At 40.0% G+C, this 22,779-nt stretch overlaps 1 protein-coding gene across 3 annotated transcripts in view; it reads right to left on the bottom strand.

Annotated features, from left to right (window-relative positions):
* The window catches only part of gria4b (glutamate receptor, ionotropic, AMPA 4b), a 116,916-nt gene that overhangs the window by 20,890 nt on the left and 73,247 nt on the right, over positions 1-22,779 (bottom strand). For all 3 annotated transcript variants that reach the window (XM_017493574.3, XM_017493573.3, XM_017493570.3), the window contains exons 9-11: positions 21,459-21,569; positions 16,919-17,125; positions 10,445-10,818 (exon numbers count right to left, since the gene is read on the bottom strand). In XM_017493574.3, coding sequence (XP_017349063.1) covers positions 10,445-10,818; positions 16,919-17,125; positions 21,459-21,569 — 692 coding nt within the window. The remainder of the gene's footprint in view (positions 1-10,444; positions 10,819-16,918; positions 17,126-21,458; positions 21,570-22,779) is intronic.

Genomic DNA, 22,779 nt, shown 5'->3' on the forward strand with positions numbered 1-22,779 from the left:
TGTTATTGCTTTTGAATATGTCGGACTTTGTAAGTGCACTCAGTACTTTATGTCCTTGCTAGTGCAAGGTTTGGAGTTATTAGATATTGAAAAGGCACATCAGTCGGTTTTCAGGAGATGAAACTAAGGACGTTTTCACACATTCAGTCTAATTGCTGAGTCTAAATCAAAGCAAAATGTAGATTTCTGGTTGGTGGGTTGGTTGGTTTGCTTTTTGATTTGGTTTAGTTATACACTGCACATAATTAAAGGAACAAAAAATAAAGACATTGGTTGAGGATTGAGGGGCATGTAGGCCTAAAATTCAGAATGACCTTTTTAAGGTCAGAATTACCTTTCAAAAGTGCGTGTAAAAATCACCCAAACACAGAGAAGGCAGAGTCAGAGTTAAAGAAATTATTAGGTAATCCATCCATCCATCCATCCATCCATTTTCCATACCACTTATCCTACAGAGGGTCACAGGGGAGCCTTAAGCCTATCCCAGAGAACCTGGGGCACAAGGGGGACACACCCTGGACTCCAACCAATCTCGGGGAACAATCGCACACACATTCACACAGAACGGACATTTTGGAAATGCCGATCAGCCTACAACACATGACTTTGGACTGGGGGAGGAAACCAGAGTACCCAGTGGAAGCCCCCAAAGCATGGGGAGAACATGCAAACTCCGCACACACAGGGTGGAGGTGGGATTCAAACCCCCAACCCCGGAGGTGCGAGGAAAACATGCTAAGCATTAAGCCACCATGTCCCCCATGATTAGGTAATCATTTAAATAACTAGTTTAAAACATTTTGTGTGTTGCATCCAGTGATTATTTTCTCCTTTTTGTTCATCAGTCCAAATATCCAGAACACATGGCATCACTACAGCTCTGTCCTCTGTTCCTTGTAGCTCAGTCTAACAGCTCTCATCTACAAAAAAAATACTGCAACCCAAAACACATGTCTGGTTCACTTCCTGTTATTGCAGTTGGTAACAGAGTTCACTTGGAACCGGACTGAGACCACTTTTATCTGAAGCTCTTGGACGTTGTTTTGGTGTTTTGGTGTATACACGTTTGTTCCATTCAAATGGAATAAACACTGAATATGTGAGAGTGCCAGAATGCCTGAGTGAAGCTGAGAGAGTGGGGTTTTAGACTGTGCAATTTCAGCACTTTTTAAAAAAAAAATGTTAACATTATTGTCACACCGTATGATCGATGATCCCAAAACAATTTGGCCGAACTCTATAAAAGATTGTTTTATAGTATGTTCACCATGTCATCATGCAGTAAAGATGCTCTCAGGATAGACCTGTGATTAAAGAAAACCACAGCATCATTAATCTGCACAATCTACAGACAAATGGGCCCACATAAACAGAAAACACGTCTTCATAATAATAGTAGCAATGTTATGCCTAGAGTAAACTAGTTTTAATAGGTAAAGAAGAGGAGTTTGGAGCTGTTCATAAAGAGTACAGCATGGAATGCCCATTGTTCTAAGTGAACTTCAGGTACAGTAATATGGCAGCTTTGCAATACACTGTACAAGATGCCAGGAATGTAGACTGGTAACATTATAATAATTATCGTGAGCATGTCAGTATTTTAACCGATCGCTTACTCAAACAAACAAATTTGATTTCACGTTCAAGTTTCACATACAGTGGACATAAAAAGTCTACACACCCCTTTTAAAATGGCAGGTTTTTGTGATGTCAAAAATTGAAAGCAAGATCAATCATGTCAGAACCTTTTCTACCTTTATTTTGACATTTTGACCTATTAAATGAAGTGAAAAACAATAAGAATCATTTTTGGGGGGAAATAAAGAAAAATAAAAAATATACAAAAACCTGGTTGCGTAAATGTGCACACCCCTAAACTAATACCTAATTTTATCACAACATTCCATCTTTTTGGGAGAGTCAATCAGTTTGGCACACCTTGCCTTAGCAATATTTTGCCAATCTTCCTTGCAAAAGCATTCAAACTCTGTCAAATTGGCTGGGCATGTCCTGTACACAGCCCTCTTCTGGTCATCCCACAGATTTTTCATTGGATTTAGGTCTGATCATCATTTAGGTCAAATCATTCAGTAATGATCTAACTTAGCTTCATTTTTTGCCAATTTACAGGGGTGTGTAGACTTTTTTATATCCATTGTACTGTAATACTATGTCGTCCTCCAATTGGTGGCGTTTACAACAGTGTAATAGCAGCTCTGATATTTTAATCTCAAATTATAGACAATATGCGTTCCAAGATCGGGATCTCATGACCGAAGAATTCTTTTCCGATGTTACCATTTTTGCCTGTGACAAAAAAATCATACAGTGTAAAGACAGCTTTAAGCACAAGACCAGTGGAGACTCTTCAACATGAGAGGCTTTTCAAGCAAAAGCTAGCTCTAATCTGTATCTGGAAAACCGTTCCACTGTGAGTAAAATTATGAATAAGTGTAGAGTGAATAGAAGAGAAAACAAGGAGGGATTGAGGGAGAAGTAAGGGGGGGTGGGGACCTTGAAACACTGTAGATAAATGAAAGGTCACTGCCTGTAGCCCCGGTAAGCCTACAGTGCTTTATTTATTCATGGCTTGCTCTCTGCTAGGCTGATTAAGATTTAATACCTGCAAATCAGTTTCTCCACGCATGAGACCGAAGCCATACACCATCACTCTCCACATTACCGATCTCTAATTCTAATTTTGCTGGGAGGAATAACAGCAAGCATTCCCATTAACAGCACACAATCATTTCTCCAAATATCAGGATTTAAGCAACAATCCAGTCAAAAATGAAATTTTCACAGTGCTCCCCTTATTGCAAAAGTAGGAAATCAATCAAAGACATGTTTGGCATGTAAAGTTTTGGGGGGGGAAAAACACCAGAGAACAAATTTCCATTCTTCAACTGTCCAACCGTGCCTACAGTATCCTCAGATTTCTGTTCTTGGCTAACAGGAGTGGAACCCGATGTGCTCTTCTGTGCTGGTAACCAATCTGCTTCAAGATTCGATGTGTTGTGCATTCTGACATGTTTTTCTCCTCACCACAATTGTAAAGAGTGATTATTTGAGTTACCGTAGCCTTCCTGTCAGCCCGACCCAGTCTGGCCATTCTCCTCTGACATCTCTCATCAACAAAGCATTTCTGGCCACAGAACTGTTGCACCATTCAGTGTAAATTGTAGAGACTGTCGTGTGTGAAATCCCAGGAGATCATCAGTTTCCAAAATACTCAAACCAGCCTGCCCAGCACCAACAACCATACCACAATAAAATCATTGAGATCACTTTTTTCCTCCATCCTGGTGTTTACTGTGAATCTTAACTGAAGCTCTTGACCTGTGTCTGCATGATTTTGTGCATTGTGCTGCTGCCACACGATTGGCTGAATGGATAAGTGCATGAATGAGCAGGTGTAAAAGTGTTCATAATAAAGTGGCTAGTGAGTGTCGATAAATGAAGAATTCCAATTAAGCACTGTGCAAAATGCTAATCTAAATCATCACATACTTATCAACTGTAATATAAAACACAATTTAGCCCAAACCTCAGGCCACACCTCCATCACCTTTATCATCCCTACACGATATTACATTGCCACAATAACCAGTGACATTTTATCTGATTATATTGTATAATCGTTTAAAAAGAGCAGTCGTATTTCCCTAAGAAAAATGGCAGATGAGCCAATCGACATTAACCTGGAATGATCTGCACAGGTGTTTTGAACTCCCTAATATTAACCGACACTTCCTGGAAATCTAGCATGCTCTTCCTTCAATCTAACATTCTCTTGACTGAACTTGCATGGATACACTTGCTTTCTGTCACGTCTGTCATTTAACCACAGGTTAAATGGACAATGCTTTGAATCCATTAATGTGAAATAAAATCTATTAATGTATGTTAAATGGTCTGAACTTATATAGCGCTTTTTTCCAAAGAGCTTTACACTGTGTCTCATTCACCAGTGGTAACAGAGCTGCTATGCAAGGTGCAAACTTGCCATCAGGAGCAACTTGGGGTTCAGTGTCTTGCCCAAGGACACTTCGGTATGTGGAGTCATGTGGACCAGGAATCAAACCGCCAACCCTATGATTAGTAGACAACCTGCTCTACCACCAGATCCACAGCCGCCCTTTATCTAACATTAGACAATGTATGGATGTAAAAATATTAAATAGGCCTTCAGTAAAGTTCAAATCGAACACTTTATGAATAATGTTAAAGTGATGAAAATTAGAAAATGATTAAATACGCTGGTTCTTTGGCACTCTATTGCGTCGGTCACTGCAGATGCAATAACAGTCAGCATCAGAACAGTCAGCCATATGGACATGTAATTTTTTAAAATTTGTTTTATTTTATTTTATTTATTTATTTATTTATTTATTTTACTGTTCACTGTGCATTACCGCAGAATCACTAAAAAATCACCACCTGAGTTGTCACGATATCGGCTGCCGGTAAAGAGTTCTGGACTACACGGCTGGTAATATTATTATGCCCTCCCCTACTCTAATTAAACATGAAAAAGTTTAGGCTATTAGATGATTAAAACATTAATAAAAAAAACATGAGCATGGAAAAATCAAAATCACCCTCCCCCTTCTAACTTTTCCTAAGATAAAAACTTGTGTGTCGTGACACCAAACCAAACCATGGACCATATTCAGAGCTCAGTTCACACTCACAGTGAGAATTTAATACCAAGATGTAACCATTGGCATTCAAAATTCTGATCTTGAACTTAAGCCCATTTTTCTTGTGTCATATCAGGTTTTTTGCTTCGTGACAGCAAAATGTCCTCATCTGTAGTGTGATTTCCACTCTCCTCCCTCCTCTCACTCTTAACGCTGGCCTGATGAGTGAATCATATCCTCTCATAAGCATCACAGGCTTCCTCCTGATCTTTCCCTCCCCTTAGTCTTGCATTCATTTCGTAGCAATTTCCGGAATAAAAGACGCTATTGAATGGAGGCAATTACTTACTACAATTACACGATCGACCCTCAAACACTAAAACTGGAGGGAGAAAAAGGAAAGGAGAGAGAGGGATAAAAGAGAGTTCTAGGTGAGATGGAGAAATCCAGAGATACTTTGGAGCAAGAGGAAGGACTGAACGTTTTCTCACCATCACACCTACCAAATACATCCACCACCTTATCCATATGCACACACTTGCAACTGTATTTTCAGTTCCTCTACCACTGGCCCTATCTGCTATACACACATGCAAAAAATAAGTAAAAACTCAAAGCAATGAAGCATAAAGTATGCATAGAAAGAGGGAAATTTCCTTGCATGGCAGAAATAGCTTATCCAAAGGCTTTATAGAGGAGAGGTGCAACAATGAAATGCAAAGCACACCAATCCGAGTAGTAGTATTAACATAACTCAGTTTGGCATCTTCTGCTGCAATTTCAGACTTGCTTCACAGACTAATATATGTATTTTCGATCCAGGGATGGATTCTCAAGCTGCCTGTCTGATAACCACTGACCTCTTCCTTTACCATGCCACACAGGAGCTAAGTAATTCTCCTGATAGTAGTTCAGAGCAGCAAGAATCATTACCTGTACTGTGCCATTATCCAAGCTGCATTCTGCAATCTGTGTCCCATGTCATTATCCAATATGGGAACTCCTTGTTTTATTCGAACTGCAATCCCCATGTTATTACTTGATCTGGAATCCCTGTGGTGTTACCCAAGGTCAAGCCTCTATATGTACCTCATGTTAGTACCTCATGTGGTCACGATCTGCCACCCTTGTCTTTATCTGATCTGTGTGCCATGATGTTACTCATTTTGCATTCTGTCTTGTTTCTTGATCTGCACCCTGTATTGTTACCCAGTCTTTATCCCCCATGTTGTTACCCCATATGTGCCTTGTGTTTTTATCCAATTTGCAACTCCCATGTCTGCACCCCCTTGTTATCACAGTCTGCACCCCCATGTTATCACCTGATCTGCCACCCTCTTGTTGATACTCACTCTCTGCACTTGTTAGCCTCAGACACCCACAGTTTATGGAGCATTTGATAGATTTTGTACAAACTTCAGAATATTACAGATCTTCTGTGCACTGGTTTTCAGAAAAACAAAAAATATATGTTTCAGAGTATGATATAGTCACTGGGCTATATCATATCTATATCACCACTATTAAATTGATGGATTTTTGTGTGTTAAGCACATAGTACTGAGTCAAAGAGGTAATCTTGTGATTTTGCAGATAGGCTATAGGTCATTATGGGCCATTAATAAACTTGAGCTTCCTGTACTGTTACCCTATTTGCATGTCCTGTGTCATTACCCATCCCATGCCCCCTGTGTTGTTACCCAATTTGCATGTCCTGTGTCATTACCCATTCTACACTCCCTGTGTCATTACTCAATCTACACCCCTTGTGCCATTAGCCAATCTAAATCCTGTGTCATTACACAGTTTGTACCCCATTTTGTACCCAATATGTCCCACTGTGTCATTAACTGATCTGTGACTCCTGTCTCATTACCTGATCTGTGACTCCTACCCAATACCCAAATTAAAGGCATCTTGGTGTTTCAATTCTCTTGATGCTTGGTTCAAAACTTAATGCTTTATGATTAGAACATCATAAACAAACTTGAACAAAGTTAGCCAGCTAAACATGTCCATTATAGACAACTCCATCCATCCATCCATCCATCCATCTTCTACCGCTTACTCCTTCATCAGGGTGGTGGGGAACCTGGAGCCAATCCCAGGGAGCATCGGGCACAAGGCGGGGTACACCCTGGACAGGGTGCCAGTCCATCGCAGGGTATAGACAACTCCTCAGTAAAAAAAAAATGACCTAGCTATAGAGCATTATTTTAGTTAGTTCACCAATATAAAGTGATATTTAGCTACTTACTGTAGCTGAGATGAAATGGGCATTGCAAAAGTGGAGATCCTCTGAACAATTATCTCTCCTAACTGCCTGTAAACATAACCGGCTTCTGTTGGCTCGGAAAGGAGCCTGATTTGATAGGATGTGGTAAAAATGAATGTGCATGGCTGACAAGCAAATGTCTTTACTCACATGTCTCTTGTTTTGTTTTCAAATTTGCAATATATGCCACAATAATGACTCTAATATATATATATATATATATATATATATATATATATATATATATATATATATATCAGTGATGTTTTTCATTAAGTTGTAGTTTTAATTAGTTTATATTTAAAAGCATATACTAAAAAATAAATCATATAAATTATGCCATTTTTTCAGCCCAGTGTGTCCTCAATTTCCTTGGTTTCAGATTTTGGTTATTTTTATGCATGTCTAGTAAATATCTGACCTCCTTAATGTCCTTGACTGAAAAGGAAGTTAAAGATGGATATTGTCTGAAAAGCAGACAATCGTGATCCTGTCCAAGTGCATTAGAAAATATCCTCTAAACATTTTCATACCACACCCTGCAATCATTCACCCAGTTTTGTGCAAGTTCTGCCTTTTTTTTTTTTTTTTTTGCAAGAACGCAAAGCTGCCAGACCAGGATGGCTAAAAAATTATGAATATAAGATGTTTCAAATGGTTAAGGGCCAAAGTGCAGGAAATGCAATAAGAATCAAGTCCGATAATTCAATTTTGTGTTCTCTGCCAAATGATGATTAATAATTCAAATTCACCCAGACTCCCAAATCTCTAGCATTAAGAATTCCTTCTGCACATTTAATGCACACAAGCATCAGGAGAATTTCCTCTGCCCCACCTTTCTGAGCTATCAGTATGCGACTAGGTAATGTGGAGGCAATTGGAGTGCAACACAATGCCCTGCGATACCTTGCAGTGTTATTGCATCACAAATTACAGAACATATAATAACATTGGAGAGATAGTTGATGAAAACTTATTTAAGCAGTATTTTTTAAGGGAGTGCATTCTGTTTTTCCAGTCTGGTTCATCTCTAAATGCAACTTTTACCTCTTTACATTTCATGCAACTTTATTATGTCTATACTGTATTGATGAATCTTATAGACCTAAATGAAATTCTAAATGAGACTTCTTATCAAAGATAGGTCAAAACCATAAGCCCGCTATAGCACTGCTGGTGCAGGCTATAGTGTTGAGTGTTTGGGCTCTATGGTTCTGATGCTGTTCTAAGTACCTGTTGTTTTCCACCATGTGTTGTTCTTTAAATTGCTCCTTTGTTCTCCTGGTCCTGACATGTGAGTCAATTCTTATCTGGTGAGGGGGGACTGAAAAATAAAATCTATTTTTTTTCTCTCCTTAATTGACAAAAAGGTCTTAAAATGCTCTATCATGGTCAATACAGAGAGACTGAATGAGAGAGAGAGAGAGAGAGAGAGAGAGCTGGCATCAGAGATAGCCACATAAAGCCTGAGGTCATCTCAGCAGGTGTACAAATTATCCGCAAACAAATAACACAAAACAGCCGACTGCCCACAGCAGCACAATAATGAATATGTGTACCATGTAATTCAAAGGCTTTTTTCACAGGACAAATGAACGCATGAAGACGGTGAGGTACACAACAGGCAATGACTCCCATGAACCCTCACTGCTAAAATTCCCAGAGATTTGTCAAACACGGTCAATTTGACAGCAACACAGCACACGTGAGACATGTCTAACTGAGACACGGACAACGTACTTTGATATGTGCACAAAAAACATATGTGGATTGACAGACCTGCACAGCAAAGGATATGTCTATGTAATCTGATCAAAATTTAATTACAGCCAATTCCGAGCACTACCTGAGTCATGCATGATAATAACGATCCGGGAGGGAGAAAATGCTACATTCACACCGGCAGCAATTTTTTTTAACCTTGCATTGCTCGAATTGCTTTATGTCGATCATTAGTTGATAGTGGTCATGTCCTATCGTTAGTTTACAGCTGGTTTTACTGGTAGGGCTAGGTTGGTGTGAAATCCACACAAATAATGATATCCTCACAAGCTGGCAACAGAACATATACTAAACCCCTGACTTGTTAACAAATCTGATTTCTTCCATCTAAAAATAACAATTCTGGAGAGAAATATTTGTGTATAAATTGCATTCATGTAACACATCATTGTCTGCTTTTTGATATGCCTAAGTACAGGGTGTCCCAAAGTCACCACACATAGGAGATTATGATTGCTAGCACTAAGTCGGTTGTGCCTTCGTCAGTGAATGTTCGTGGACGTCCACTTCTGGGTTGTCTTTTTGAACACTTCCAGTCTTTTTGAATTTGTAAATAAATTTGGCAACAGTGTCGTGTGTGAGGTGCTTGCCATGTTTCCTGTTAAAGTCCATCATAACCTTGCGACAGCTTCCTGATCCAGTCACGAGAATGATTTCAATATGTTCTTCTTTAGTCAAAGGCATTCCTAAAGACTATATGTATGGAGACTTTTGAGACCCCCTGTAGAATGGCAAAAAATAACATCCCTGATTTATTTTGATTATATCAAACACTTCAAGATTTACCAATTGTCTTTGGAGCTCAAGTAGAGATGAATATGTGGAACCAAAAACCAGGGAGATTATTTCTCAGAAGGGGAAAAATCATACCACCACCCATCAATTCCACTGGTAGTCACCACATTCCACATTCAAATTTCACCATGCTTCTTGCATAAAGTTAAACACTGTGCAAAGTTTTCACTTTGCTTGACCACTTTGTGTTGATAATGGGGACTCCACCCCCTTTTGCTGGAAATCTCCAGCTCTCATTGAAAGCAAATTATATATGGCCATTTTGTAACGTCGCTGCTGGTGTGAATGCAGGGTTACAAATGCTTCCTTCAAGACATGTAAAGCCATCCAGTGCAACTTTTCAAAACATCATAGGGCATCTGAACATGTCTGAACAGAGCTAACTGCTTTACTATGTATATGTGAGCTAAGAGACATATGAGATTGGCTAGCATCAATCCGATCAACAGGGAAAACTCCCGGCCTTGGATGGCTGTGGGGTCATTGGGGTTCGAGTTGTTTATTTCACAATGATGGGGAGAAATCTTAGACAGTTGCACCACTCAGAGACGCCTGAATGTGTCATTTTGTCTAGATAAGATGAGACCCATACTGTGCAGAATGACAGTGGTTCCCTTCTCCCCGCAGACACCGTGGTAAATACATTTGCATTATGACCAGTCCTTGACTGAATACTGATTATGAGTCTCTCAGCTCTGGTTCTACTCTTTGCAAATTACATGCACTTTTCAGGCAAGTTCGGACACCCTTTGGTACATTGCCATGGTAACAACACAGCTGCACGGCTATTTCAGGTGCCTCGTATTACCATATCAATGCTCAATGAGACCTTTTCATGAGCTAACTTGAGGTTAAGAGACTAATTCCATTTCTTTCTCCAATCAGTATTCCATTAAAGAAGCCAGCCCTGGGGCAATCAAGCACAGAGGTGAGAGAGTTAAGCGCTTACCTGGGTGAGATGTCACACCCCTGCTGCATGAAAGCTCCCAGGGAGAACCAGAGACTGTTGAAGATGCCGAACTCGTTGGGGGGCTGGTCACTGGGCAGACCGTCGGTGCCCTCCTCGGGCTCCTCGGTATGCCACTCATACGGGCTGAAGCGGCTGACCAGGAAGAGCACCACGCTCACGCCAATGTAGGCGAACACGATGCACATCCAGATCTCGTAGGCCAGTGGGTCCAGGAAGGAGAATACACCTGGCTTGGACTTCTGTGGTTTTTTGATCATGATGGAGATGCCCAAGCTCATGAAGGGCTTAGAGAAGTCAATGACCTCCTCCCGGACCAAGGTAATAGTCAATGGGGCCACAGCGATTTCCGCTTTCTGAAACACGCAGGTACATTCATTAAGACACTGTTAGAGGAAGAGATAAATACAAGATGTGTTGCTTGGCAACCAATATAGGAAGAGATTAACAGGGAGATAATTAATGTCAATTTTTGGCCTTGATTTATATCAGCTTGAGAAATCAACCTGCTTTAAAGTTGTGTCAAACTGCAGAAGCTGAACCATCCAAAGCCTCTTGTACACTACCTCTATAATGTCCAGTAAATTACAGCAATGATGGTTCACAAACACTTTTTCTACACTTAAATAGTAGCCAGTTAGGCAATTGACTAATCCACCACAAGGTCTATCAGCCAGTAACAGGATGAAAAACTGTATACAACCCATTTATGGCAATGGCTTTAGGTTGGTTTGCAAATTTTATTTGGTTTACATGGCAATGCTTCCTGTAAATGACAATAGCCTTTAATAAAGTGTTTTAGTACATGCTTGAAATCAGTCATTACAGTTGTTTTATTCTCTATGTTCTCAATATTTTGCAGCAAAATGTATTTCAAAATGGTTTGATGGTCATTTATACACAACTATCATTACTTTGAATATCTAAGGAATCAAACATTTGGGTATGTGCTGTTATAGAAAAATAATCAATGATGTGGTGCTGTGATGTGGTCCAATACGGAGTGGAGTTACTGTTACCACCTTGAAGTCAACTATTTCCATATATTGTTTTATTCCTCTTATACAGTATAATTTGATAACAGCAATTTGATAACAATTACTTTTTTTATTATTATTTTTATTTTTATTATTGCCCACAATATCAAATTAATATCAGCAGTATCACCTAGCATAACAAAGAGCTCTTCAAAACACAGGGTGTTCAAAACCTAAAAGAAAGGAAAAAGTAAAATAAATAAAGAAATAAGAGTAAGATAAGATGGGGGGCACACGGCAGGCTTCGTGGTTAGCATGTTTGCCTCACACCTCCAGGGTCCGGGGTTCGATTCTCACAGTGGCCCTGTGTGTGCGGAGTTTGCATGTTCTCCTCGTGCTGTGGGGGTTTCCTCCGGGTACTCCGGTTTCCTCCTCCAGTCCAAAGACATGCATAGTAGGCTGATTGGTGTGTCTAAAGTGTCCGTAGTGTATGAATGTGTGTGTGATAGTGTGTCCTGCGATGGACTGGCACCCTGTCCAGGGTGTACCCCGCCTTGTGCCCGATGCTCCCTGGAATAGGCTCCAGGTTCCCTGTGACCCTGAAAATGAGTAAGCGGTAGAAGATGGATGGATGGATGGAAGATAAGATGGATAAAAGACGAGTCATGGTGATTTTGAGCATTCTTTACATATGGAGTTAAAATGAGGTTGAGAGCAGTCCAGTGTACATGTTAAGGGACTGTTTATGTAGTCCCAGAGGGGTGACCATATCGACCAGAATTTGTCAGATTCTTGATGTTTGTCATAGGTGAGCTTTTCAAGTGGTAACCATGTAGCAATCTGTGATATCCACATTTTGAGAGATGAAGCCTGTGATGCAGACCAAAGTAACAAAATACATTTTATGGCTAGATGAACCAGAACAATGAACAACTGCTTTTCATCTTTTTTAAACAAAATGTTCACATTAAGATTCAAGAGATACAAGGTTGGGTGTTATGTAATGTTAAGGGGAAATCAGGATTAAAAGAAAGTGTAATAAGACAAGGAGAGAAAGGCGGGTATTTTAAGTCCAGGACAGTGTTAAATATCGTATAAGGTTCTGATATGCCCTTTAACTTTGTAAAGCACTTAACAAATGGTAGTAATCTAATTGGTAGCGGAGAACAAATCGCTGCTCATTTGCCGATCGCCTGACCCACCGTCTGTTTTGGGACCACGTTCATTGCCCATCGACCTAGATTTATCTGCCTGACTCTTTTTAATAAAAAGCTGAAACTGCACTTGCATCTGTCTGATTATTCATTACATGACAGAATAGTTCGCCTTCAACATGGATGCAGCAAGAGAGCAAAGGGAGCATCACGCCAGGATCTTTATGCCGGCATTTGATTCCATGTGATTTCCCCAGTGGCTTTACCTGGATGTTCCGGCTCCCTTCAAGGGCTTCGAAAACCCTCTGATGGGATTTTTCCTCCAGTGTCAATTCTATTTTGAGAGCCTGGTGAACCCCAAGCCCAAGGAGATGAAGTGGCCACATGCAACTTCGGCCTAGGGAGTGTAGCGGAGTTCATCTGCAACATGAGGGTGATCTACGGGAAGGCAGACTTTAAATTTAATTTAGAGAATGTTTTGAGGAGGGCCATCCTGACCGACGAATCTGCGAGGCCATTCAACACCTACTACCAGGAGGTCAACATGGCGACCTCATCTCCAGAGCTAAAGCCTGAGACCCATGAGGTAGTCTTCCCTGCAGAGCTCCAGCCGGAGGTAACATGGTCACCTCAACCCAGGAGCTCCAGCCTGAGACCCGTGCGGAGATCCCTCCTGCAGAGATCTAGCCGGAGGTCAACATGGCAACCTCTTCTCCAGAGCCCCAGTGTGAGACAGATGAAGTGGTCTATCCAGCCATGATCCTGATAGAGGTCAATGAAGTGACCTCCCAGGTTCAGTTCCAGTTAGGGGTTGACGGCACAGCCTACCAAGTCCTGTTCACGCCAGAGGCCGACAAGATAGCTTACCAAGTCATGCCCATGCTTGAGGCTGACAAGGCAACCTACCAAGCCATGTTTTTGCCAGAGGCTGATGAGGCGGCGTCCCAAGCCATGTTCCTGTCTGAGGTTAACAAGGCGGTTTCCCAAGCCATGTTCCATCCAGAGGCCGACGAGGCAGACCATCAAGCCATGTTCCAGTCAGAGGCAGACGAGACAGCCCACCTAGACATGTTCCAGCCAGAAGCCGACGAGACGGCCCACCAAGCCATGTTCCAGTCAGAGGCCGATGAGGCGGCCCACCTAGACATGTTCCAGCCAGAAGCAGACACGATGGCCCACCTAGACATGTTCCAGCCAGAGGCCAATGAGACAGCCCACCAAGCCAGACTCCTTTCATAAATATTAAATAAATTTCTCCTTACAGAAAGCTTCAAAATATGGTTAAATAACCACTCTTCACTTAGTTTATTGTGAGTCTTAGTTTATGTTGACCATTTGCCAAGTGTGCCAGTTGTTACTCCAAAAATAATACCATATTGAATATATGAGTGCATTAATGTAAAGCTGTGATCTTCCTTGCAGCTGTAACAGTTTCAACCTGTTGGACTGATAAAATATATTGTTAGAGAATAATCCCCACTTTCTCAACTCATTTTGCAATTTCTCTAATTGGACAAGGCTTTGCAAGTTAATGGTGGAAAAACTACAGAGCTAAGCTGAGGGCTTTAATTCTGAGCGAGCAGGATGACCCAATCAATTCAGAGAAATATGCCTATAGCAAAAGACAGAAAAATGGTTGAAACTATGGTCTGGGAGCAAAGCAGACCTTCACTGGAAATCCACAAACCTGATTAATGACTATGACTTAGCAACACTCTCAACATTGCCCGGGTTGTGCACAGCTCAAAACTAATCCAAAAAAGAAATTAATGCTTATCAATATTGGCTAACACCCACTTTCTGAAAATGAAAAAGAAACCCTTTGAAGGGATATGCTGTATATGCTCAACAAAAATCAGCCATGTGACAAGACTTGCCATAGTATGGCGTTAATATATGTCAGCTTGCTAAAGGTTGTTTTTCAGAGGTGGAAGGATTGTCACGCACTTGCACTGTGAGCTTGGCCACAACTTATGGTTTAGGAAGAAAAGTGCTGACACTTCCTGCCTCAAATCCGCACCATGTCTCTGCCAAAGCCTCTGTAGATAAAGTAAGCATATTATTTTTCATAAGAAGAATGTTACTGAACAGACTGGTGTCTTTTGTGGCAAATTACATGAAGACTGACTGCCCTTGAACTGAATATTTTAGCCTAAAGTACAAACCTGCAATTTTTGCAGCATATGGAAATAGACCTAAACCTCCTGAACTCCCACTCAGAGCCTTAAGGATTCCATTCAGCACATCATGAATCTCATGAAATTTAACTAGCTGTTACAACAGAGGAAATCTAACATAACCTTCCTCCATATGTTAGCAACAAGTTTTTTAAACAATGTTTGTTTATGGCCTACACTGGTGGAGTGATAGTTTCTCTTAATCTCAGTTAACCTTATCTGTCGCAGAAGTTTTCAGTACACACTGTTAGAAAAAAGCATGGGCATAGGAGCCATCATACATGGGGGGACATGTTCCCCCCACATTTCAAAATCCAGGTTTTGCAACCCCCCACTTTTTCCTAATCTCCAATTTTGTTTCACACTGCTTGCCTGTCTCTGAGGATTTCTGAGTTGGACAGTCTCAAAATGAATCCATTCCGCAACTTTAAAAACATAATTCAATAAATTAAAAAAATCGAACTTTCGCTATAATAAACACAGGGGTCAGACTAGAGTAGCTAGGGCTCGCTGAACCATTTGCCTGTTGCCAAGTTTAATGAGAGCAAAGTGTCTGTCACTGCAAAGTAACAAGCAAACCCTAGTATGGATTTTCAGAGAGGTGGCTACTCTTACGCAATGAAAGCGGATAGGAATATCGACTATTCCGTGACCATGCATGGAAAAAAAAACTCACGTCCTGAGGTGAGGGCGGTTACGACATGGCTTTCAGATGCTCTTGAGCACACTAACGTATAGATGAAAGATGTATCACTTTGTATTTGAGGTAGGATATTGTAGCTATTTCAGCCCATAAAATTGCTGATTTTTTGCAGTTTTTGATCGACAATTTTGCTGTTGAAATAATTATTTAGCCTATGAACCTGTCAAATACGCATAAGTTTCAAGCACACCAAAATTGTGTGGATGTGCCATTGCTATGTGTCCATAAACGATTTAATGGTGACGTTAGTCAAAATGTTCACACAGTGATGAGCATCTTACAATATTTTAAGAGGAAGAGGACAGAGTAGGATGAACAGCAGGTCAAAGGAGTAGAAAAGACTGAGGAGGACGAGCTTGTAAGTTGTATGGATAGCTACCAGTTAGCCAGCTAGCTCACATCACACCGTGTTGGATGATTGGGATGGGGAACCATCGTTTGAGGATCGCTCCCACTGTTGGTGAGTTGGAGACTGAATGTGTGTTTTCATTTTTCGTCATGATTCTGGAAATCCCCGCAGTGCTGTTGCATCAAGAACTGCCATAATAGGTCACACTGTCATCCAGCAAGAAAACTGGACAATGGAAGGTTTTTTCTATAGCAAAATAGCCTCCAACTCATACACATACTCATAGCTTCAACACACCAACACAAACAGCAATCCTCACAGGATGGCACCCATGTCTCAACATGTACTTTGACCAACTACATTAACTAGCAGATGTTCTTAATGATTATAGTAGCTAGTGTTTTAAATGAACAATTCTCTGTTTGGAGTAATATTAATGAATAAATTGAGCTTCATTCAGTGACATACATCAGAACTCATATCTCCATATTTTGTCATTTTTATTCATTTTTCATAAATCCAATCTCATCAGGCATTATAGGAGAAGACTGAGAACTGTTATCTTTTCAAAGGGAGATAGCACAAAGTATTGACTAAAAGGGTGCCAAAAATTGTTGCACACCTATGCTTAACAAAAAATTTATTTTGGATAAACCTGTGTTGTGTTTGCAATTGTTTGATATCCATGAGAGCTGAGTATTTTTTTTGTATGTTTTGAACAAAAGGTTAAACTATAAAGACAAATTTTCATATCCTTCGTTGCTCATATTTATCAAGGGTGCCAATATTAGCATTGTGTGTTATGACTGTAAGTTATGACAGGAACTAACTTGTTTTGTGGACATTCCACAACACCATATGTAACTAGAAAGAGATCAAATGTATCACGTATCATTCTTTAATAACTAAAATAACAAAAAATTGTAATAGTTGGAAAATTGCTGTGGTATAAGAGGAATAAAACACTTTGTGCTGTTATGAAATCTTTACAATAATGAATTGACTGCTATTTAAAGACAGGGTCTAACCCCAGTGACAAGTATTTCTGCCTTAAAACTCAATTTGAACAATAGTAGTTTACAGATGCATGTCTTACCCCGTACACCAGCTCCCCAACCATGCCATTCCAGATCTTTGTGTCTGGGTCCCGAGCTCCATATTTTCCATCCGGCACGATAGAGATCTTGTATTTGATGCCAATGTGGTTGGCGATCTCATTCGCTAGGTCCACACAGTATCCCTCATACCTGTCATTACCGTCGTACAGCTCCCAGTTTTTCTTCAGCATCACATATGGGCCTTCCTGGAAGGAGCAAACCACATCAGAGGTTCAAACTGGCAACCAGTCAAGAACTTTATTTATTTATTTATTTAGGATTTTGGTACATTTGTCACTGATTAGTCTTCAAAGAACAGAAAAAAATACTTTGCACGGGGAAAAAAATCCACATTTAATACATATATACCTCATGTTTGCCAGAACAGTAAAATAAAACATTCAGCAAAGGAAATACATCTGCAACACAACTAACAGAATTCACTTTCTGATATTCACATAATTCCACTGTAGAACATCCATTACATTTAGAATTACATCACTGGGTAATAAAAATCATTACATTATAAAACATATTTCATGCAACACATTATGGAGGTCAGAACATAATCAATGAATAGAGGTTATCAATAAAGAAAGTCATTACCAGGGCTAAATAATGTATAAGGTCAGAGAGCCAACGCCATAATTACCTATAACAAGGCACAGCAATACAACCATCGCTGTAAATCTTCAACTCACAACAACTTACAAAGCAGAATATAAGACTTTTAAGACTTATTTCAAAACTAATCTCAATGAAGCAAAACGTTTTAATATCTTTTTTATTTAAAGGCTTCATATGCAGCACTACACTACTGTACACTACATTACACAATCCAAAACTGCTTACATGATCATAACACAAACATAATCGTCTTAATACCTAAAAATTACAATTAAGTCATGTAGGAAAAAACAAAAACACATTTTGTAGAGATTAGAGAAAGGCTTAACAATGCAAAAAAAAAAAAAAAAACCCTCACTTTATTATATTTTGAAAACAACAAATTACCAAGTGTATCAAAATTCATGAAATCCACATCTTGCCAAGTGAGACACATTTCCATAAACACTCTGAAAAACCTGCCTCTCATCTCAGAGATGTTTTCTAAGCCATATGGCTGGCCCAGAACCATGAAAGGCATAAAGCCCAGCAGGGCGAAACGAGAACTTGCCCCCAGTAAGTAGAGTTCTTCATTAAATTCAGACTGATGATTCGTTTCATCTTGGATTTTTTTATGTGTATTTTTTTAATGTTTTTTTTTTTTTTTTTTTTGAAGCAGCGTATGCTGTATATTTACACATTCTGTATTTTTAATATAATTATTGGGCAGCTTTTATCTGTCCTAGTGACTGCAAAGACATCTTTTGGGAGTTTTAGACATTCATGGGAAATGTGTAATTTCAGCATGGATTCTTAACATCTTTTGTTGTTGTTGGTGTAATACGTCAAACCTAACATGGACAAAATATGTGCATATTTAAAGGCCAGATCAAAGCTGATCAAGACTGATTTAACGTGAATCCATGTCTTTTTGGCTTAATTGAAGTCAGACCCAGTTGGCCAAAAAAATGGACATCCCTGGTCAGCTGGTGTTCAGTGGCGCAGATACAATAAAAGAGTAGACAGTTTGTTATCAGTGATGCATAGTGCCACTGGTACAGGTTATCATCAGCACCAAGACATGTGATACTGAAGAATAATCAGTCATGCGGAATTACAACCCAGCAAAATACAGAAAAAAAAAGCTCACACACAAATGCTTACCTTAAAAGAATGGTTCTGCAAAAAGTTGTTCCAAATGTATTTGCTTATGCAAACTCTTTTTAAAGAAACTATTTTGTAACATTACAGGGATGGTCCATAAGTACAAATGTAAGTTTAAAATGTGACTCTGTATAATATATAATGTCCATTATAGTACACTTTACTGCAGAAAGGAATTGATGGTCTGGTGAATCAGCAATGATACTGATCATTAAAAATACACAGGACCTAAGGCTTACTCTTAAGGGTCTCACGCCAGTAACAAGTGGAATTTACGTGGATGGTCCCAGCTATTTTGCAAAGTGATTTATAAAAAAATTCAATTATGTATGTTAACCCTTTAAAGTGGGCACAGTGGCTTAGTGGTTTGCATGTTCTCCCTGTGCTTTGGGGGTTTCCTCCCCCAGTCCAAAGACATGAGCTATATGCTGATTGGCAGTTCCATATCGTCCAGATTGTGTAAATGTGCGTGCGATTGTGCCCTTTGTGGGTCGACACCCCATCCAGGGTGTCCCCTGATTTGTGCCCCAAGTTCCCTGGGATAGGATCCAGGCTCCCCCGTGACCCTGTGTAGGATAAGCGGTATGGAAAATGGAGGGATGGATGGAAAACCTCAAAGTACTAGCTTCTACATAGTATTCCAGTGTAATAGGAAAACTATATAGAGTGCCCTCCACTAATATTGGTACCCTTGGTAAATATGAGCAAAGAAGGCTGTGAAAAATTGTCTTTATTGTTGAAACTTTTGACCTTTTGTTAAAAAAATTCATAAAAATACTCTGCTCTTATGGATATCAAACAATTACAAACAAAACACAGGTTATTTTTTTTAATCACTGTTAAATATAGGTGTGCAACAATTACTGATTTTTTTTTAACAAAAGATCAAAAGGTTAAATAAATAAAGACAATTTTTCACAGCTTTCTTTGATCATATTTACCAAGGGTGCCAATATTAGTGGAGGGCACTGTATTTCTGAGTAAAGAATGCATGTTTCAACCCACTGACGAATAGTGGCAGTTTAAGTGGCTAACAATGGAATTTGATGCTTGTATATATAGATTTGTGAGGTATTTATAGAAACTTTATTAGATGTCCATTACTTGTTTGCCACATTACTGTAGATGGACTCATGGCTATTGATGCAAATGTCAGACACCAGCTGTATCCCAAAGATATGTAGATGATCCCTGCTATTTTGCAAAATAGTTTATTCAAAATGAGATGTATGTTAATCCCTTAAAGTACCAGCTTCCTCATAGTATTCAGTAAATACAGTGTATTTACAGAGTCAGGAATACAAGGCTAGTGGTAGTTTAAGGGGCTAATACAAAGATTTGGGAAGTACTAATTTTCCATGAGAAAGACATCCATTACTTTTTAGCTACATCAGATTCGTGAATATGTCTGATACCAAAGAGGTATTGATCAACTACAATTCTAAAAAAAAAATTGAGGAATCATTCAACAGAGAGAAATATCAAGCAGGAATCAATCGAAGCAAATGACTTAAATGTCTGAGAATATTTAGTGTATTCCTAATGAATGCTAAATACTGAAAACCCCTACTGATTGTAGTGGAAAATCCTCCTAACAAATTTATCTGAATGAATGACAATAAGTGTTCAGTGTTTCATTGAACAGCCAAAGGCTCACACCATGCATGCTATGTACATTTACAATACATCTACATTCAACCTATTTGTTTACCCCTAAATGAACACTCCTGCTGATTCATCCCATGCACCGTTTCCTAATGCATGGATCATTACTGTTCTTGCAGAGTCCATCCATCTTTCAGTTGCTTAATGAGGGCTGGGCTTTGTCTTTGCCTGTGTTTGTCCATGGCTCAGTTTCTCATCGTGGAGCTCATTTCGGCTGGGGAAGCGCCTGTCCATGGCATTATCGCTTTTTTTCGCTTCAGATCTGTCTGTGTCTGTCCATGCCTTAATATAGGGAGAGGGGCTCAGTTTTCGGCTCGGCAGTGTCCTGTCTTCTTTCTGCTCAGTTTCTTAAATAAGGATTCTTCATCACGGGCTGAAAAGAGGAGCATTTGCTTCAGGTGTGACTCTCCCATTCCTTGCTGTATCAACATCCATACCTTTTAGGTTACCTAATTCGCTAGTGTGTGCATACACACTATACACTATACACACTAAACACTATACACAATAGTTACAAACCAAACAAACAAAACAAAAAGCGCAATGCAGTGCCACAACATATTTGTGTGGAAAGAGATCCACGTCATGCAGGGTTCTCTCTGTTTTCCCCATGAAATGAACCATTTCCAAAATAGCAAACAAAAACAAAACAATACAACATAACAGCAACAGAATAAATCAAAACAGCACATCCTGGGCACCATGTAAGGCAGCCATGACACCTTCTGACACATGACAGAGGCAGATGACATACATTCCTGCACCGTTGGAAAAATGTTATACAGCAAATGCATGGACCCAAAAGGATGTAGATTTGAACGCCAGATCAAGGCACACCAGGACAGGATTAAGATGGCTTAGTAATCTATCAAGACAGTGATACGACTGACAGGTCACACACACAGTATTGCTAATTTGGCGAACACCATTTATCAAAATGCAAGTGAACGTAAACACAAGAGGCAGCTCATTGTGACCTTTGAAGCAAGACACCTCATCAAGTGGAAGCATTTGGATGAGAGACAAACGGAACTTTTCGAGGAACTGTTCCTGTGTTTGAACATAATTTGTTGAGGAACATGAGAAAAGAGTTACAGTACTCACCATAATAGTCGTCACGATCACGGTCCTGTTCTCCATTCCAGACGTTTCGTTCGGAAGCAAGGCATGGTCCTGGATCAGGACCAACTTATCCGCGTCATTCCAGTAGCCAATCTAAGGACGGTACACATATGAGGTCAGAAGGGACCTCTGTGTTATAGTGTGTTTACCTCATGTGGGTATTATGGTCATTTTGAGCGGATGGTTCAGAGATGTTTATCTCCTTGCATTTGGCGATTGGATGTTTCTGTGTTTCTAAGTACAAAATTCCAAAATAAATACGTGAACATTTGCAGTATGGAAATCATACATTTTTGCCTGTTAACATCACGTACTGCTAAATAAAATGGGATAGTTATTTGGGAAATAATACATGACTGGACTCTGGTTTAATCCAAAATTTTGAGTGATTGATGCTGATGAATCATGCAACCATCTCCACAGGGACATGTGGAAATGTCAGCTTTGATTTCAGGTTGCCTTTAATAGCTTTCACTGGTACTGTATGTTTTAAGCTAAAATATAAAAGCTGGATGTTGGATGGATGTGTAATAGAGTTTAATCCTGAAACTGCACTCCCAAATTCCTTTAACTCAAAGCTGCTGCTATTTTAGTTTGTGCTTGTTTATCACGTGACATCAGAAACTTTTCCAATTTATAATTATGAATAATTCCGGAAACTTGAAATGACCATAATTGTAACATGACGCCTTATTTCTGCATGTGCGTGTAATTTGTGCATGTGTTTGTTCTTGTAAGGTGTTGAACATCATGACCCTGCATCTGAACACAGCTGCTCTGTGTGGATGTGTTATTACATTGAAGCGTGCTAAGTGCGATCCCTCTCCAAAGGACACTACAGAGGACGCAGGTCTGGGTGAACTTGGAAACGACGTCGCTTTGTATTATATCATGCTGAATGATGATGGATGAATGCGGGGTGGGGGCAGGCTTAAGCGCTGTGCCGCCCATGTCCATGCAGGAGCCAGAGGAGTGAGAGGAGCCTGCAGCATCCTCTCAACTGGCTGATTGATGTTCCTGAAAGGCTCTCAATGCACTCTTCCCCTCCCTGCCCTGCCTCCCTCTATCACTCTCCATCACTCTTCCCCAGGCACGGTGCAGCCAGGAGCCACCACACACCATAAAACATGGTGCAAACGCTGAGCCTCCACAGGACACAGAACAGGTGCATGACAGGAAGCTTTATAGTACCTACTAAAGAGCTGCATGGAAATGGGGACTGCTGAAATCCACAGTATTCCACTGTTATCTGCTGGAATGAGGGCAAGATGAAAAATATTTCCATTGGTCATGGTTCATTGGC

This window comes from Ictalurus punctatus, chromosome 18 (assembly GCF_001660625.3).
Source record: "Ictalurus punctatus breed USDA103 chromosome 18, Coco_2.0, whole genome shotgun sequence".
Classification (NCBI taxonomy): Eukaryota; Metazoa; Chordata; class Actinopteri; order Siluriformes; family Ictaluridae; genus Ictalurus; species Ictalurus punctatus.